This window comes from Mus caroli, chromosome 12 (assembly GCF_900094665.2).
Source record: "Mus caroli chromosome 12, CAROLI_EIJ_v1.1, whole genome shotgun sequence".
Classification (NCBI taxonomy): Eukaryota; Metazoa; Chordata; class Mammalia; order Rodentia; family Muridae; genus Mus; species Mus caroli.
Genome location: NC_034581.1, coordinates 94,484,709 through 94,498,165, shown reverse-complemented (window position 1 = coordinate 94,498,165; position 13,457 = coordinate 94,484,709). Strand labels below are relative to the sequence as shown.

At 42.8% G+C, this 13,457-nt stretch overlaps 1 protein-coding gene across 2 annotated transcripts in view; it reads left to right on the top strand.

Moving 5' to 3' along the window:
- Positions 1 to 623: 623 nt before the first annotated feature.
- The window catches only part of Efcab11 (EF-hand calcium binding domain 11), a 194,437-nt gene continuing 181,603 nt past the window's right edge, over positions 624 to 13,457 (top strand). The window contains exons 1-3 of one of the 2 annotated variants that reach the window (XM_021179442.1): positions 624 to 778; positions 1,220 to 1,315; positions 5,636 to 5,681. In XM_021179442.1, coding sequence (XP_021035101.1) covers positions 704 to 778; positions 1,220 to 1,315; positions 5,636 to 5,681 — 217 coding nt within the window. In that variant the 5' untranslated portion in view covers positions 624 to 703. The remainder of the gene's footprint in view (positions 779 to 1,219; positions 1,316 to 5,635; positions 5,682 to 13,457) is intronic. The other variant, XM_021179443.2, reaches the window with a different exon arrangement.

Below are 13,457 nucleotides of genomic sequence, written 5' to 3'. Positions count from 1 at the left end.
CCGGCTCTCATCTTCTATAAAGATGTCTGGTATGGGATTCTTGTGCTGTTCCTTAAGTCAGCCTCACGTCAGGCATCGCCTGCGGGGGGGGGGGGTGTTGAATAATCAATTCTGTGTAAACACTCAAAAACGGGACATTCTGTTTAATTGTCCTAGACACAGTGTTACGCGCCAGGGTTACCAAGAGGGCGAAAATAAACATAGCAGCTGCTCTGCGAAGGCCGTCCAAAGACTTGTAATTTAAAAATGAATCTTGGTGTTCACTCATTATTTGTGTTTGTGTGCTTTTATTTTCACATTCCTCGTGTGTCTCCTGCCAAACCTAGCAATGACACGGGTCAGAATAATAAAAGAGAGTTTACTGTAAATTTGGGAGAGAGCCTGAAAGCAATCAAAACGAGTTAAGAGAGCCCAGAGGTACCAGACCTTCCTCACTAGCTCTCAAAGAGTCAAGAAAATCGTGTAGGGGCGGGGCCAAGGTCTGGGGGGCGGGCCTTGAGGCCCCGCCCCGTCGTTAAACAGCGCCTTTAACCAATGACAGTACGAAATCAACGCCAGTGGCTCGGAGGCTGGCCAATGGGAGGAGACGTTGGAGTTGCGCGGCGAAGTTGAGTCCCAGCGGTGGTGGGCGAGGCCGCAGTGGCTGGTCTGTGTTCTCGCTGCAGCGGAGGAGACGCCTGGCTTGGTCTCCGTGTCGGTGGAGATGTTCCTGTCAGAGGCAGGCGCAAGGCCGCAAGCAGGCGAAGCAAATGCCTCAGAACGCAGGAAATGGGTGAAAGTAGGTGTGGGAGCGCGACCCGAGTTCAGACTTAAGCCTGACCAGGGCCACTTCTGTCACCCGTCTTGGGTCTCCCTCAACCCGGTTCTGGCATCGCTGCAGGACTCTGATCACTTCCCCGCCCACCACACTGTCCACGGATAATCACGTCGACCTCCCATCCGTCCCATCACCTTCCCAATCCCAGGACTGAGCTTTCGCGTACATTTTATTCCAGCGGTTTAGAGGAATGGATTTGTCAGCCCCTTAAACTATGGTCACGTTCCTTAAACTTTGGGGAGAGGGGACAGAGGGAAATCTTTAACTCGGCGGTTATATTGCTTGAGAATTAAAACTAGAGTCCTGAAACCGCATTTTGAAAGCTCCACAACCAGGTTGAGTTTAAGATGTTTGTGTTTCTGGTTTCTGGCTTACTAACTGTAGATGTTTAATATTCCTTAGGTATTTAAAGCATGCGACGAACACAACAAAGGCTACCTAAGCCGAGAGGACTTTAAGGTTGCGATTGTAATGCTGTTTGGGTACAAACCCTCCAAGGTTAGAACGTTTCCTCTCTTCCCCTCTTCTGCTTCTCTCTCCCTTCCTCTTCTCCCTTCTTTAGATGGGGTGGATAATGCTGTAGATATGAATCCTAAGAAAACTGGCCAGGAGTACTTTGTGATATCTGTAGAGCAAATCTCTGATTTATAAGCCTAAAATGTCTCCAACACCGAATTCCCCGCAAACCCCTCCCCACCTTTAAAGGCCCAAACAGGTGCAAACTAGGTATCTATGCCAGTTGAGGCAACAAACATCTCCACGAGTATTTATAAGAAATATAGGGTGGTAGAGAGGGGGAGGCTGAGAGGGGAAGGTGGTCTTGTAAGAGGAAGAATCCACCGGCTAGCTGATGCGTATAGTAAAGTTTCTGGGTGGCTTTATTTAATTGGTAAAAGTAATATGTTCATACAGTCCACAAGATCCCTTCTCCTTTACACTAGACTAGGGTCCCACTTATCAGGGGTTAACCAGTTTCTTCTGTATTGTTCTACATACAGGGATAGGCACAATCTTCTACAAAAGTTCCATACTGTTTTATCTTAACATCCATTTTCCACTTAGCAACAAACCCAAAGCGCACAACATTACCATCTTAAGATACAGTTGTACAATATATCTACATATACCCATAGATCATGCCTTTTGTGGAATACATGCGCACATGTGCCTCTGGGTGTGTGTGTGTGTGTGTGTGTGTGAGAGAGAGAGAGAGAGAGAGAGAGAGAGAGAGAGAGAGAGAGAGTGTGTGTGAATAAATCGTGGATATGTAATTGCTGTACTTGGGAGCATTCGATAGATCAGGAATTCAAGGTCAATTTGGACTACACAATGAGACAACATTTTAGAACAATGACAAAGAAATGAAGATACCAAAATCCTTAGAAGAAATATAATTGCTAAGCCTCAGGATGTACACATTTGACTTTAATTATCTTTCTTTTTTTTTTTTCTTTTTAGAGAGGTAGGTAGGTAGATAGACAGATAGGCAGGCAGGCAGATTGTGGCCCAGTGAGTTTCCTTAGGGTGGTTTACAGAAGAAGGTGGGCACCTTACAGAGCCCCTCTGCCTTCCTTGGCAGGGTTTCGACAGGCCAAGTCTTGTACATGTAATCACAGCTGTTGTGAATTCAATGGTGCAGAAACCATATGGTGCTCAGAAGCCAGCACTGCGTGTCACTACCCCCACTTCCTCTGATTCTTACTCTTTCCACCCTGTTTCTTCTACACGTTCCCTGAGTTCCACAGGTCCACCCTGTGGAGGGAGGACTTGAAATACTCTGGCTGTTAGTTTCCTGAAAACGCTGCACACCTCCTCAGTAATTAGAGCACAGCTGAACCCCAGTGAACCTTCTGTTTTAGTATGATAGTTTCCTATTTGCCCCTGTCTCTGTGCTGCTGTTCTGCTTGCCTGTTATAAGCAGTCTAGAGACAGATCCATTCTTGTTAAGCTGCCGGACTGGAACTAATCAGAGTCAAGGCACTGTCCAAATACAAAAGAGTAAACACAACCATCAAGCAGAAGTAGCACTCAAGTCTGCCTGGAATTCCCCCAAACTCCTCTCCCCAGAACTCACAGTTAGGGCTCTCCTGCTCCTCCTGAGTTGGGGTATCCAGGGACTCTGTGATACCTCATGTCTGTGCCCTTCGGTGTGCTTAAATGCACAACTCCACCATAAATATATCCCTGACCCCCCCCCTCCCCCAATACGGTTTGCAGACAGCTCGGGGTGGATTCGGAGTGGGTGGAGATTTTTAGCTCCTGAGAGGCCAGCTATGAGATCAGAGTGCAGCCTGGACTGGCTCTGAAATTGCGGCAGCTCTGCTAACCTGCAATCTTTTCACTTGGAGTCCCAAGGCAGGTGACCTGAGCAGGCTGTGGATGTTTTAAAGCATCGTATTTAACCTGGGCTCACCTGGAAAGATAGCTTGTCTCATTTTGCTTTTTATCCCCCTTGAGTCTACTTACTTTAACTTTAGGCCAGGTAGAGGATTTTATGACAGGGACAGTGGTAATGTGCGACGCTGGTTGAAATGTGACAGCTTTTACTTTGCGTATTGGGTTGAGGGTTTACAGGGTTTTTGTAAAGTCGTTGTAAGAATTTACCGTATTTATGCGTATGGGCATATATGATGGAGTCTGCGGCCATCAGAGGACAACTGATGGGAGTCTTTTCTTTCCTTTGACTATGCGAGTCTCGGGGTAACTCAGGTTACCAGGCATTACCTGCTCAGACATCTTACTGGCCCTCATGTTTGATTTTTTAGGCTAATGTTATATTTAACTGGTTATGGGTCTCTAAACAGTCAAGCCCAACCATAGTAAATCACCTATACACTTGCCAGGCATTTGCCAGAGAGGAGTTTTTATCAGAGAGGAAATGTCCAATGTATGCCTTCTCGTATTTTAAATTTTAGACTAGGTTCAGCGCTAGAGTTTCAGTTTTGGGGAGGGGGTGGGTGAGACAGGGTTTCTCTGTGTAGCCCTGGCTGTCCTGGAACTCACTTTGTAGACCAGGCTGGCCTCGAACTCAGAAATCCACCTGCCTCTGCCTCCCGAGTGCTGGGATTAAAGGTGTGCACCACCACGTCTGGCAAGTTTCAATTTTTAATACAGTTTTTGAATATATAAAATACTGACTGGAAGTCAGCAAATTAGATGAGACATATAAAAAAATTCCTGTCACAGAATGTGTTTTGAAGAGTTAAATATGAATTGTTACTTTGAGCAACCATGACGCCACAATATCATTTCGTAAAAGACATATAATAACTCAGTTATACATTGGTGTTTGCACAATGAAATTTATTTAATCTGTTTAATAAAGGGAGTATCTGCCAGCTGCTGTAGATGTAAAGGTGAACGAGTACACTCTCTGCTTTGAAGCAATTTCATTTTTGTGTAGCGTAGAGCAAACCGATACACATCAAGAAAGAGAAGGTATTTAACAAACAGCAAGGAGGGGGGCAAGATGGGTGGGCAGCTATTGTATGTGTCATTTATACTGAAGAAGCTCTGTTAACATTCTATGAATCATCTAGGAGCCCTTTGCGGCCGTAAGACAAGCTATGCCCTGGTGTTCTGGATGTGCTGGCGGTAAAAGAGTGGAGAGAATCCAGATGGAAGTGGGTTCAGAGGAGTCCGTGGGGGGGGGGGGGGGGGGAGGCGGGGCGGGGTGGGGGCAAATTGAGTTTGAGGTGGTAATTGGTGTTCCCTGTACAGTTGATTGTTAGATACTATATAGAGTTCTAAGGTTCTACCTCTTAAATACAGGAACCTCATTGGGGTAGAGAGGGGGTGGGACTGGAAAGAGATTTAGGCCTCAGTTTATAAGGGGTAGCTCAAATTGGAAGACTAAGTGCCATTCCATGGGAAGCTTCTGCAGGCTGTGAACAGCACCAGTCCAGGGAAAGAGCTCTGGGGAAGCCTGGGTTTAAAGATGGGTGGGGAGTTCGTGACAAAGATGGACTAGGATCCTTGGGAAAGGGACACAGGGAAGCCAGGGAGGTGCAGGGACTCAAGATTATGGAAGATTCAGGACTGGCAGCAGCAAAAAAAAAGTCAATTACCGTCAAGGCTTGGCTTCCTTAATGCGTACAATGAAGCCCCTATCACCAATGGGAGGGAAGTGCGTCCGTGTGAATATTTACTGGAAGCAGGTCTCAGAGCTTTCTTTACAAGTGCTGTGTTCTCACCACAGTGTTTTATGTTGTTTAGGCAAAAACAAGCAATCCTCTAGAAGAGACCAAACGGTTAACAGTGGCATCTACTAAACTTAGCAAGCTGTACACACCACGTTTCTGCACAGATCATGTGTTGCTGTTTTATTATATTGCCTTCTTTTATGAATAGGCTCTTACTCTGTAGCTCATGCTGGCTTCAGTGTCTCTCTTCCTGCCCTAGTCTCACAAGCGCTGGAATTACACCTGGAATGAACCCTCCACACCGGGCTTGGGTTATCTTTAGCATCAGGAAAATTGAATAATAAAGCTATTGTAACAACTACTTGTTTTTTTTTTAATAAAGCAGAAAGATTTTAGGTTATAATCTATATAAGATGGCCAAAGTGATTTCATATATTTAAGCTATTGGTCAGTGGAATGAAAATTTAGGGACCTTTATGGCAGATCTATATTTGTTGTACATGTTAAAGAACAAGAAAAATGGCGATCATAATGTTAAGTAAAGTTATTGTCTACTATGTTCAATAAAGTTGGCTTCACATAAAACACGGGTCTTCCCTTAGCCCAGGAATTCAGAACTTGTACTTTGAAACAGCTGATAAAATTTCATGTTCTCTTAATCTTTCCTCTTTTCTAGATAGAAGCGGATGCTGTGATGTCTTCAGTAAACCCCAACACTTCTGGTAATGCAAAAGTTAATATTTTTTTAGTAGATGGTCAAAAAGTTAAAATTAAGAACAATGTGATTAAAACATGTAGTTGTGTCTCATTATTTAAAAAAAGCTTTGAATGGAAAAGAAAATTTGCTAGTATACAAATGGGTTTCATTATAGTGCTTTCACACACGTTTGTCCTTACTCATCACAGTTCCCTCCCCCTCCCCCACTGCTGGTTCCCTTCCATGTCACCCCACCCTGCTTTCTTGTCTTATGAGTTCTTTAACTTTCTCTTCTTTCTTCCTCACTGTCTTAGTCAGAGTTTGTATTCCTGCACAAACATCATGACCAAGAAGCAAGTTGGGGAAGAAAGGGTTTATTCAGCTTACACTTCCACACTGCTGTTCATCACCAAAGGATGTCAGGACTGGAACTCAAGCAGGTCAGGAAGCAGGAGCTGATGCAGAGGCCATGGAGGGATGCTGCTTACTGGCTTGCTTCCCCTGACTTGCTCAGCCTGCTTTCTTATAGAACCGAAGAATACCAGCCCAGAGATGGCACCACCCACAACAGACCCTCCTACCCTTGATCACTAATTGAGAAAATGCAGTACAGCTGGATCTCATGGAGGCATTTCCTCAAGGGAGGCTCCTTTTTTGAGATAACTCCAGCTTGTGTCACAGTTGACACACAAATCCCACTCTTGTACACCCACTTAAGATGTCTTCGTTCACTCTCATGTCCCTTTCCATTTTTATTACCAATACGTGAATTAAAGTCGGAGTTTCGTATTTGCGAGTGTTAGTCTGAGTTTCGCATATTTCACTTAACATGTAGTTCTGTTAATTTCCTGCAAATGCCATGACTTTATTTGTCTTCATGGCTGAATAAAATCCCACTGTGTTTTAAATTTTCCTGATGGATTCATCTTTTGATGGCCATCTATGCTGGTTCCATTTCTGAAGTCTTGTTGACAGCTCAGCAGTAAGCAGGGATGCACAAGGCTCTCTGGAATGATCAGCTTAGCCACATGAAAATTCTAGCTTCAGGCTTTAAGAAACCTCTGCTTCTTTCTATGGTGGCTGCATCAGTTGCATTCTCACCAGCAACAACCCAGGGTTCCTCTTTCCCATTGTGTTGCCTGTTAATTCTTCTTTTTTTCCTTATTGGTGTACATTTGTTATACATCATATTGGGTTTCATGAAGATAATTTCTTTCAAGTGAATCTTGACCATATTTGCTGTCTTTCCATTCTTTTCCTATAGCCTGACTTTTGTCCTCCCCCATTAATCTACTGTCTCTCAATTTTTTTGCCATGTGCATGTGTGTGCATTCGTACGTGTGTGTGTGCGCGCGTGTGCGCGTGTGTGCTTGTGCACATGTGTGCATGTGTGTTGGGGGGGTTATGTTTCTATAAAGAATTCTAGGGTTTGCAAATATCAGAAAATTAGTCTTTATATGCCTGGCTTATTTCATTTAATTTAATGGTCTCTAGTTACCCTCATTTTATTTTTCAGATAACACCATAGTTTTATTCTTTTATGGCAGAATAAAACTATTGTGTATATATACCACATTTTCTTCATCCATTCTTTGGTGGATAGACACACAGGACAGTGGCCTATCTTTGTGATTGTGGTGGTGCAAGAAATATTACATGTAGTGTATTTGTCAGGATTTTCTAGAGTAACAGAACTTATAGAATGAATCTCTATCTATCTATATATTGAGAAAAGGGGTTGGTTATTAGAATGACTTACAGGCTGTAGTCCAGCTAATCCAACAATGGCTGGCTATAAATAATAGAAAGTCTAAGAATCCAGAAGTTGCCCAGTGCATGATGCTAGGCGTCTCAACAGTCTTCAGTAGTTGTTGGAACCCTGAAGATGCAGGCTCTAATGGCACTGAAAGAGAAGACTTGCTAGCAAGGCAAGGGCAAACAAGCAAAGAGCAAAAGGCTTCTTTCATTTCTTTATGTGTATAGTTCAGAATAGAATATAGAATAGAATATATAGAGAATGTGTAGCTCAGATTAATGGTATGTGTGTTCCCACTTCAAGATTTGGATTAGAAGCGGATCGTCTTACTTCAAATTAAGCAGAAATCCCTCACAGGTGTGCCCTCCATTTTTTTTTTTTTTTTTGGATTATTGTTAACTCCAGATGTATTCAAGTTGACAACCAAGAATAGCCATCACGTGAAGGTATTTCTATGGTATGTTCATTCACAGTCTTTTAGAAATATACCCAAAAGGGGTGTATTCTCATTCTCTATTCTTATTTAGTATGGCCATTTAAGCATTGGAGGAGTCACACAAGAGAAGGAACTGAAGGAGATACAAGAAAGAAACAACTTACATTATGCTAATCTGTAGATGAGGAGAACCTAAAGCAGTGGTTTTCAACCTGTGGCTTTCCGCACCTTTGACAAGCCTCTATCTCCAAAAATATTTACATTATGATTCATAATAGTAGCGGAGTTACATTCATGAAGTAGCAACAAAAATAACTTTATGGTTGGGCGTCATCACACATAAGAAACTGAAGTCAAGGGCTGATGCATTAGGAAAGTTGGGAATCACTGCCCTAAAGACTCCATCAGAAAACTCTTAAAAGTGACAAACAGCAAGGTAGTAGAATACAAAATCAAAGGAGAAGAGTCAGTAGCTTTCTCTATGTAAATATTGAACGCACTCAGAAAGAAATCAGGAAAGCAATCTCATTCATAATATGAAAACAAAACAAGACAAAACAAAGACTTCTCCACTATAAATTTTAAAACAGAGAAGAAATTGAAGATGAAGCTGAAGGGTAGAGACATCTTGCTCATGGATTGGCAGAATCAACATTGTAAATATGGGTATACCAGCAAAGACAATCTACAGATTTATTGCAAGGCTATCCAAATATCTCCATTGGACTGGAGGTGTAGGGCTTTTAACCTAGAGGTTAAAAACCACTAGGTGTTCAGGGCACCAGACATGACCTGTGTACTGTTCCAAGAGGAGAATACTGTCTTCAGAAGCCACCACAATTGATGGATAGGCCCAGTATATAACTGCAGTAATAGTCAACTTTAAAACGTCACTTCTGAAGTTTACTGGAGTTGATTTGAAGTTCAGGCTCCTATTCTTGTTCTCGAGTAAGGTCTTCTGGGAAATCAAGTTGAGGGCCATTAAGATTATAGTGCAACTATAATCCACAGCCTGCCAATCATATAAACAAGGAATGCAAAAGTATCCATAATTCATCTAAGGATATTGTTCAGGTTTTGACTACAGATATGCCTATGGTACTCTCTAAAGATCGAAGGAGTGAAAATAACTTTAAACTATAAAAGCATATTAGTCTAGCTGAGGCACAGCACCCAGCCTGAAACATGTGATTTCTGACATCTATTCACCATGTTCTTTTGGCAAACAAGGGGTAAGGGGTGGGGGTGGAGCTAGTGATCAGAATTTATACTTACACTGCAAATTTTAAGCAGTAGTCTTTAGCATATCAAGGCTTTTAGATGTTGAATCTGTCATTTTTTGATACTCAAATTTGTCTCATCCTTAACCTCTCAGAATCACAGTATACAGAAGACAGGATAGTCATTCCTGGGAAGACACATTCAATGGCATTTGAGACGCTTATTCAGTAGAGTGACACGGATGAATCAGAATCCACCAAATGAAAAGGAATATTTTTCCTATATTTAGCAGGATATCTATAAACACAAAGCTAGAACTCAACAATGCTCAATGAATACAACAAGACAAGATTTTAAAATTAAAATTAAAATTAAAACTGAAAAGCCAAGGAACTAACCTTCTCCCGCAAACAAAGATCCAAATTACCCATGTCTGAACTCTATTGATCTTGGCCCTCTATTATTTTGAAAAGCATCTCACAAAACTGATTGCAAGAGCAGTCTCTCCAAATGGACATTGACAAAATGAATCTGTAAAATCAACCAGCAAATCCTAACGGGTAGTTTTCCTTTATCATTTTGATTGGATTATTGTACTCTCTTCCTATACTGATCAAATAGCTTTTAGAGCTTTATTGAGAAGTTGTTGCTTTGTAATTGAGATACTAGAAGGACTAGTATGCTTGTTTTTTTGTTGTTGAAAGAGTGATTAAATAGGAAATTTAAAACTTTAAGAAAAAAGTCACTTCTGAATGAAGGCTCTCAGACAGGGCTGTGGATAATAAGATAGACTGTATATACTTAAGCAAGCAGTAACAGATACAATGACTTGGCAGAACTCTTTTTGTTAACTTGGTTTAGAAGCAGAAGCACTGAGGACCAGGTCAGGAAATAAGTTAATCGTTAATAATACTTAATACTTTTTTAAAGCCAAAGGATTAATAATTAAGTAGCAAAATGATATTTGGAAGGGGGAATGAGAGAATAAGTGTGAATATAGTATATGAAATAAGTATGAATAGATGGAAAGTATTAATGTATGGGTATGATGATTTGTATATGCTTAGCCCAAGGAGTGGCACTACTAGAAGGTGTGGCCCTGTTGGAGTAGGTGTGTCACTGTGGGTGTGGGCTTTAAGACCCTTGACCTAGCTGCCTGGAAGCCAGTCTTCTGCTAGCAGCCTTCACATGAAGATGTAGAAATCTCAGCTCCTCTACCATGCCTGCCTGGATGCTGCCTTAATGATAATGGACTGAATCTCTCAATTTGTAAGACAGCCCCAATTAAATGTTGCCCTTATAGGAGTTGCCTTGGTCATGGTATCCGTTCACAGGAGTGAAACCCTAACTAAGACAATGGATTACAGGTGGCAGAGGGTTAATATGTGGGTTAGACACATGATGAAAAACCCAGATATTCAGAAAAGCCATCTGATGAGCCATTGAAGTTATATCCAGACAAGTTATAAGCCAAAACCATATAAGTATGATAGTTGTAATTATCAATTTGATATACTAGAACCAACTAAGAAGAGATTCTCAATGAAGGATTGTCTAAGTCAGATTGGCACATGGGCATGTCATGGGGGGCGTGGGGCGGCGGCATTGATTATATTAATGTGAGAAGACCTGGCCCACTATGTGGCACCATTCCTGAGTTTGGGAATCCTGGCCTGTGTAAGGGGAGGGCGTGAGCTGAGCTCAACGCACACACCAGCATTCGTTCTTTTTCTGCTCTTGACTCTGCCTGTGGCTGGGTGCTTCAAGTTCTAGCCTTGCCTTTCCCCCTAGCCATAAACCATGGCCTGGATTTATAAGCTGAAGAAAGCCCTTTCCCCTTAAAGTTCTTTCTGTCGGGGCATTTTTTTTTTTTTTTAATCAAAGCAACAGAAAGGGAAACTTGAATAAGCGTAGTAGAAAAGTACCAATGAAACTAAAAGTAAGAGAAGTGAACGGCAGTAGGAGATGCTGTGACCTCAGTGTCTTCCTGCTTGGATTGATATGCTTTCTGCTCCCCCCTCGAATGGTTTTGTGGTCATCTCTGCTGATGCCAGTCACTCACAGATTGCATTATTATGTTCTTCCTGCTGTGCAGACTCATGTTCCCTTAGTCTGTGCCCCGAACCTCCCATGGCCAGCAACCAATTCCATCATGTCTGCTGTTTCCGTGTGGAATTCTGTGTAAGTGGGGCCCTGAAGAGTGTGGAAGGCCTGGCTGGTTGGATTGACCTTTGTAACTAGGTGACTCTTCCTGGCTGCCAGATATACTGATGCCTGCTGGGGCAATTGTTCAGTATGCTTTGTGTGTTTCCTGGCACTGGCTGAGGCAGTGGTGGAGAGGTCTCCTTCTCAGACTGACTTCTCCATAGTATCTCCTACTGCGGGTGGCACAGAGGCGCCTTCTTATTCACAGCAGTGGTTCATTTTAGTTGTCAGCTTGACACAACGAAGAAAGAGAGTCTCGGTGACTGTGGCACTTGTGGGCATGCCTGTGAGGTGTTTTTCTTAATTGGGTTATTGGATATAGGAAGATCCACGCTGATATAGACAGCACCATTATGAGCTGGGCTCTGGACTGTGTAAGGAGAGAAAGCAAGCTGAGCATAGAGCGGGCACACATTCCCTTCTTTCTGTTCTTGACTGTGGGCGACATGTGACGAGCTGTTGTAAGTCTGCCATGGCAGCAGTGGCCTGGAATAGTGAGCTAAAATAAACTTTTCTCCCCCAGATCTTTTGTCATTGGGGTGTTGTATCATAACAACATAAATTAAACTGAGACATCTACTGTCTTATCAAGGAGTTCTTTTCCTTTTGATTTCGTTAATTTACAAGCATGATGAATTTATAATAGGAAATTTTAAACCATTCAAAAACATGAAGGCAAAAGTGTCACTTGTAATTTAACACCCATGGGATGGTTCCATTGTCATTTTCCATGTGTGGGGGGAGGTTTGAACAATTTGATTGTCTTGTTTCTGTGATAAAATACCTCACAAAAGCAACTTAGAGAGGAAACGGTTTGTTTTGGCTCCTGTTTCCTGGGTACAGTCTTTCATTGCAGAAAGTCACAGTGGAAGGGGTTTGAGGTGGCTGGAGACATTTCCATGGCCAGGAAGGAGAGACCAGTGAATGCTTACTCTTCTTCTCTCCTTTATCCAGCCCCAGCCCCAGCCAGAGGAGTGGCACCACTCACATTCAGCTAATCTAGGTGCTCCCTCACACACATGCTGAGTTTCCATGGCAACTCCAAATCCCTTTGAATGAACAATCCAGATTAACTGTCAAAGACAGGGTCTTACTATGTAGCCCACAGTGGCCTCAAATCTTGATTTCCTGTCTCAGCTTCCTACACACTAGAACACAGGAATGCCCCACAATGGCTCGGATGCTGTTAGCTGACCTGAGCAGGGGGATTAAGCGTAAGGCTGAAATAGGAGGAAAGGGAATGATTGACTGTTTGAGGCTGGGGGAAATTTAGGATGTTTTAGGAAGTTAGGAGTTTTAGGATGTTAAATTTCAGAAGTCTTAATCCACATCCGATTAACTGAGTGTTTGCACATGGAACTCAGGAGAACTCTGTGGTGAAAAAATAAAATGGAGACCATAAGGAGGTAGATGAGTTTTAAAATCACGTGTGAGATGAAACTGCGTGGACAGAGATAGGCGGACTAAGAACTTAATGGTGGGATTGGGATGGGGATGAGGAAAGGCTAAAGGGGATTTTGGAGTGACAGATGGAAAATCATGAATATTGGTTGAAAAGCCAGAGGAGTAGTATTTTATGAAGAGCGGGGCCAGCCATTCTTATTTATTTATTTATTTATTTATTTAGATATTTTCTTTATATACATTTCAAATGTTATCCACTTTCCTAGTTTCCTCTTCAAAAATCCCTTATCCCCTTCCCCCTCCCCCTGCTCCCCAACCCACCCTCTCCCACTTCCTGGTCCTGGCATTCCACTGACAGGAGCCTGATATAGTTGTCTCCTGAGAGGCTCTGCCAGTGCCTGACAAATACAGAAGTGGATGCTCACAGCCATCCACTGGACGAAGCACAGGGTCCCCAATGAAGGAGCTAGAGAAAGTACCCAAGGAGCTGAAGGGGTTTGCAACCCCATAGGAGGAACAACAATATGAACTAACCAGTACCCCCAGAGCTCCCTGGAACTAAACCACCAATCAAAGAAAACACAAGACTCATGGCTCTAGCTGCAAATGTAGCAGAGGGTGGCCAGCCATTCTTAAGTGCAACTGCCAGGTCAGGTAGCAGGAGTGAGGAGCGACCACTGAAGTTGGCCACCTGGAAGTATGTGTGACCCTAGCAACCTAATGAAGAAGGAGAAAAAAGCAGTTAGGGAGGGAGAGAGGGAGGGAGGGAGGGAGGGAGG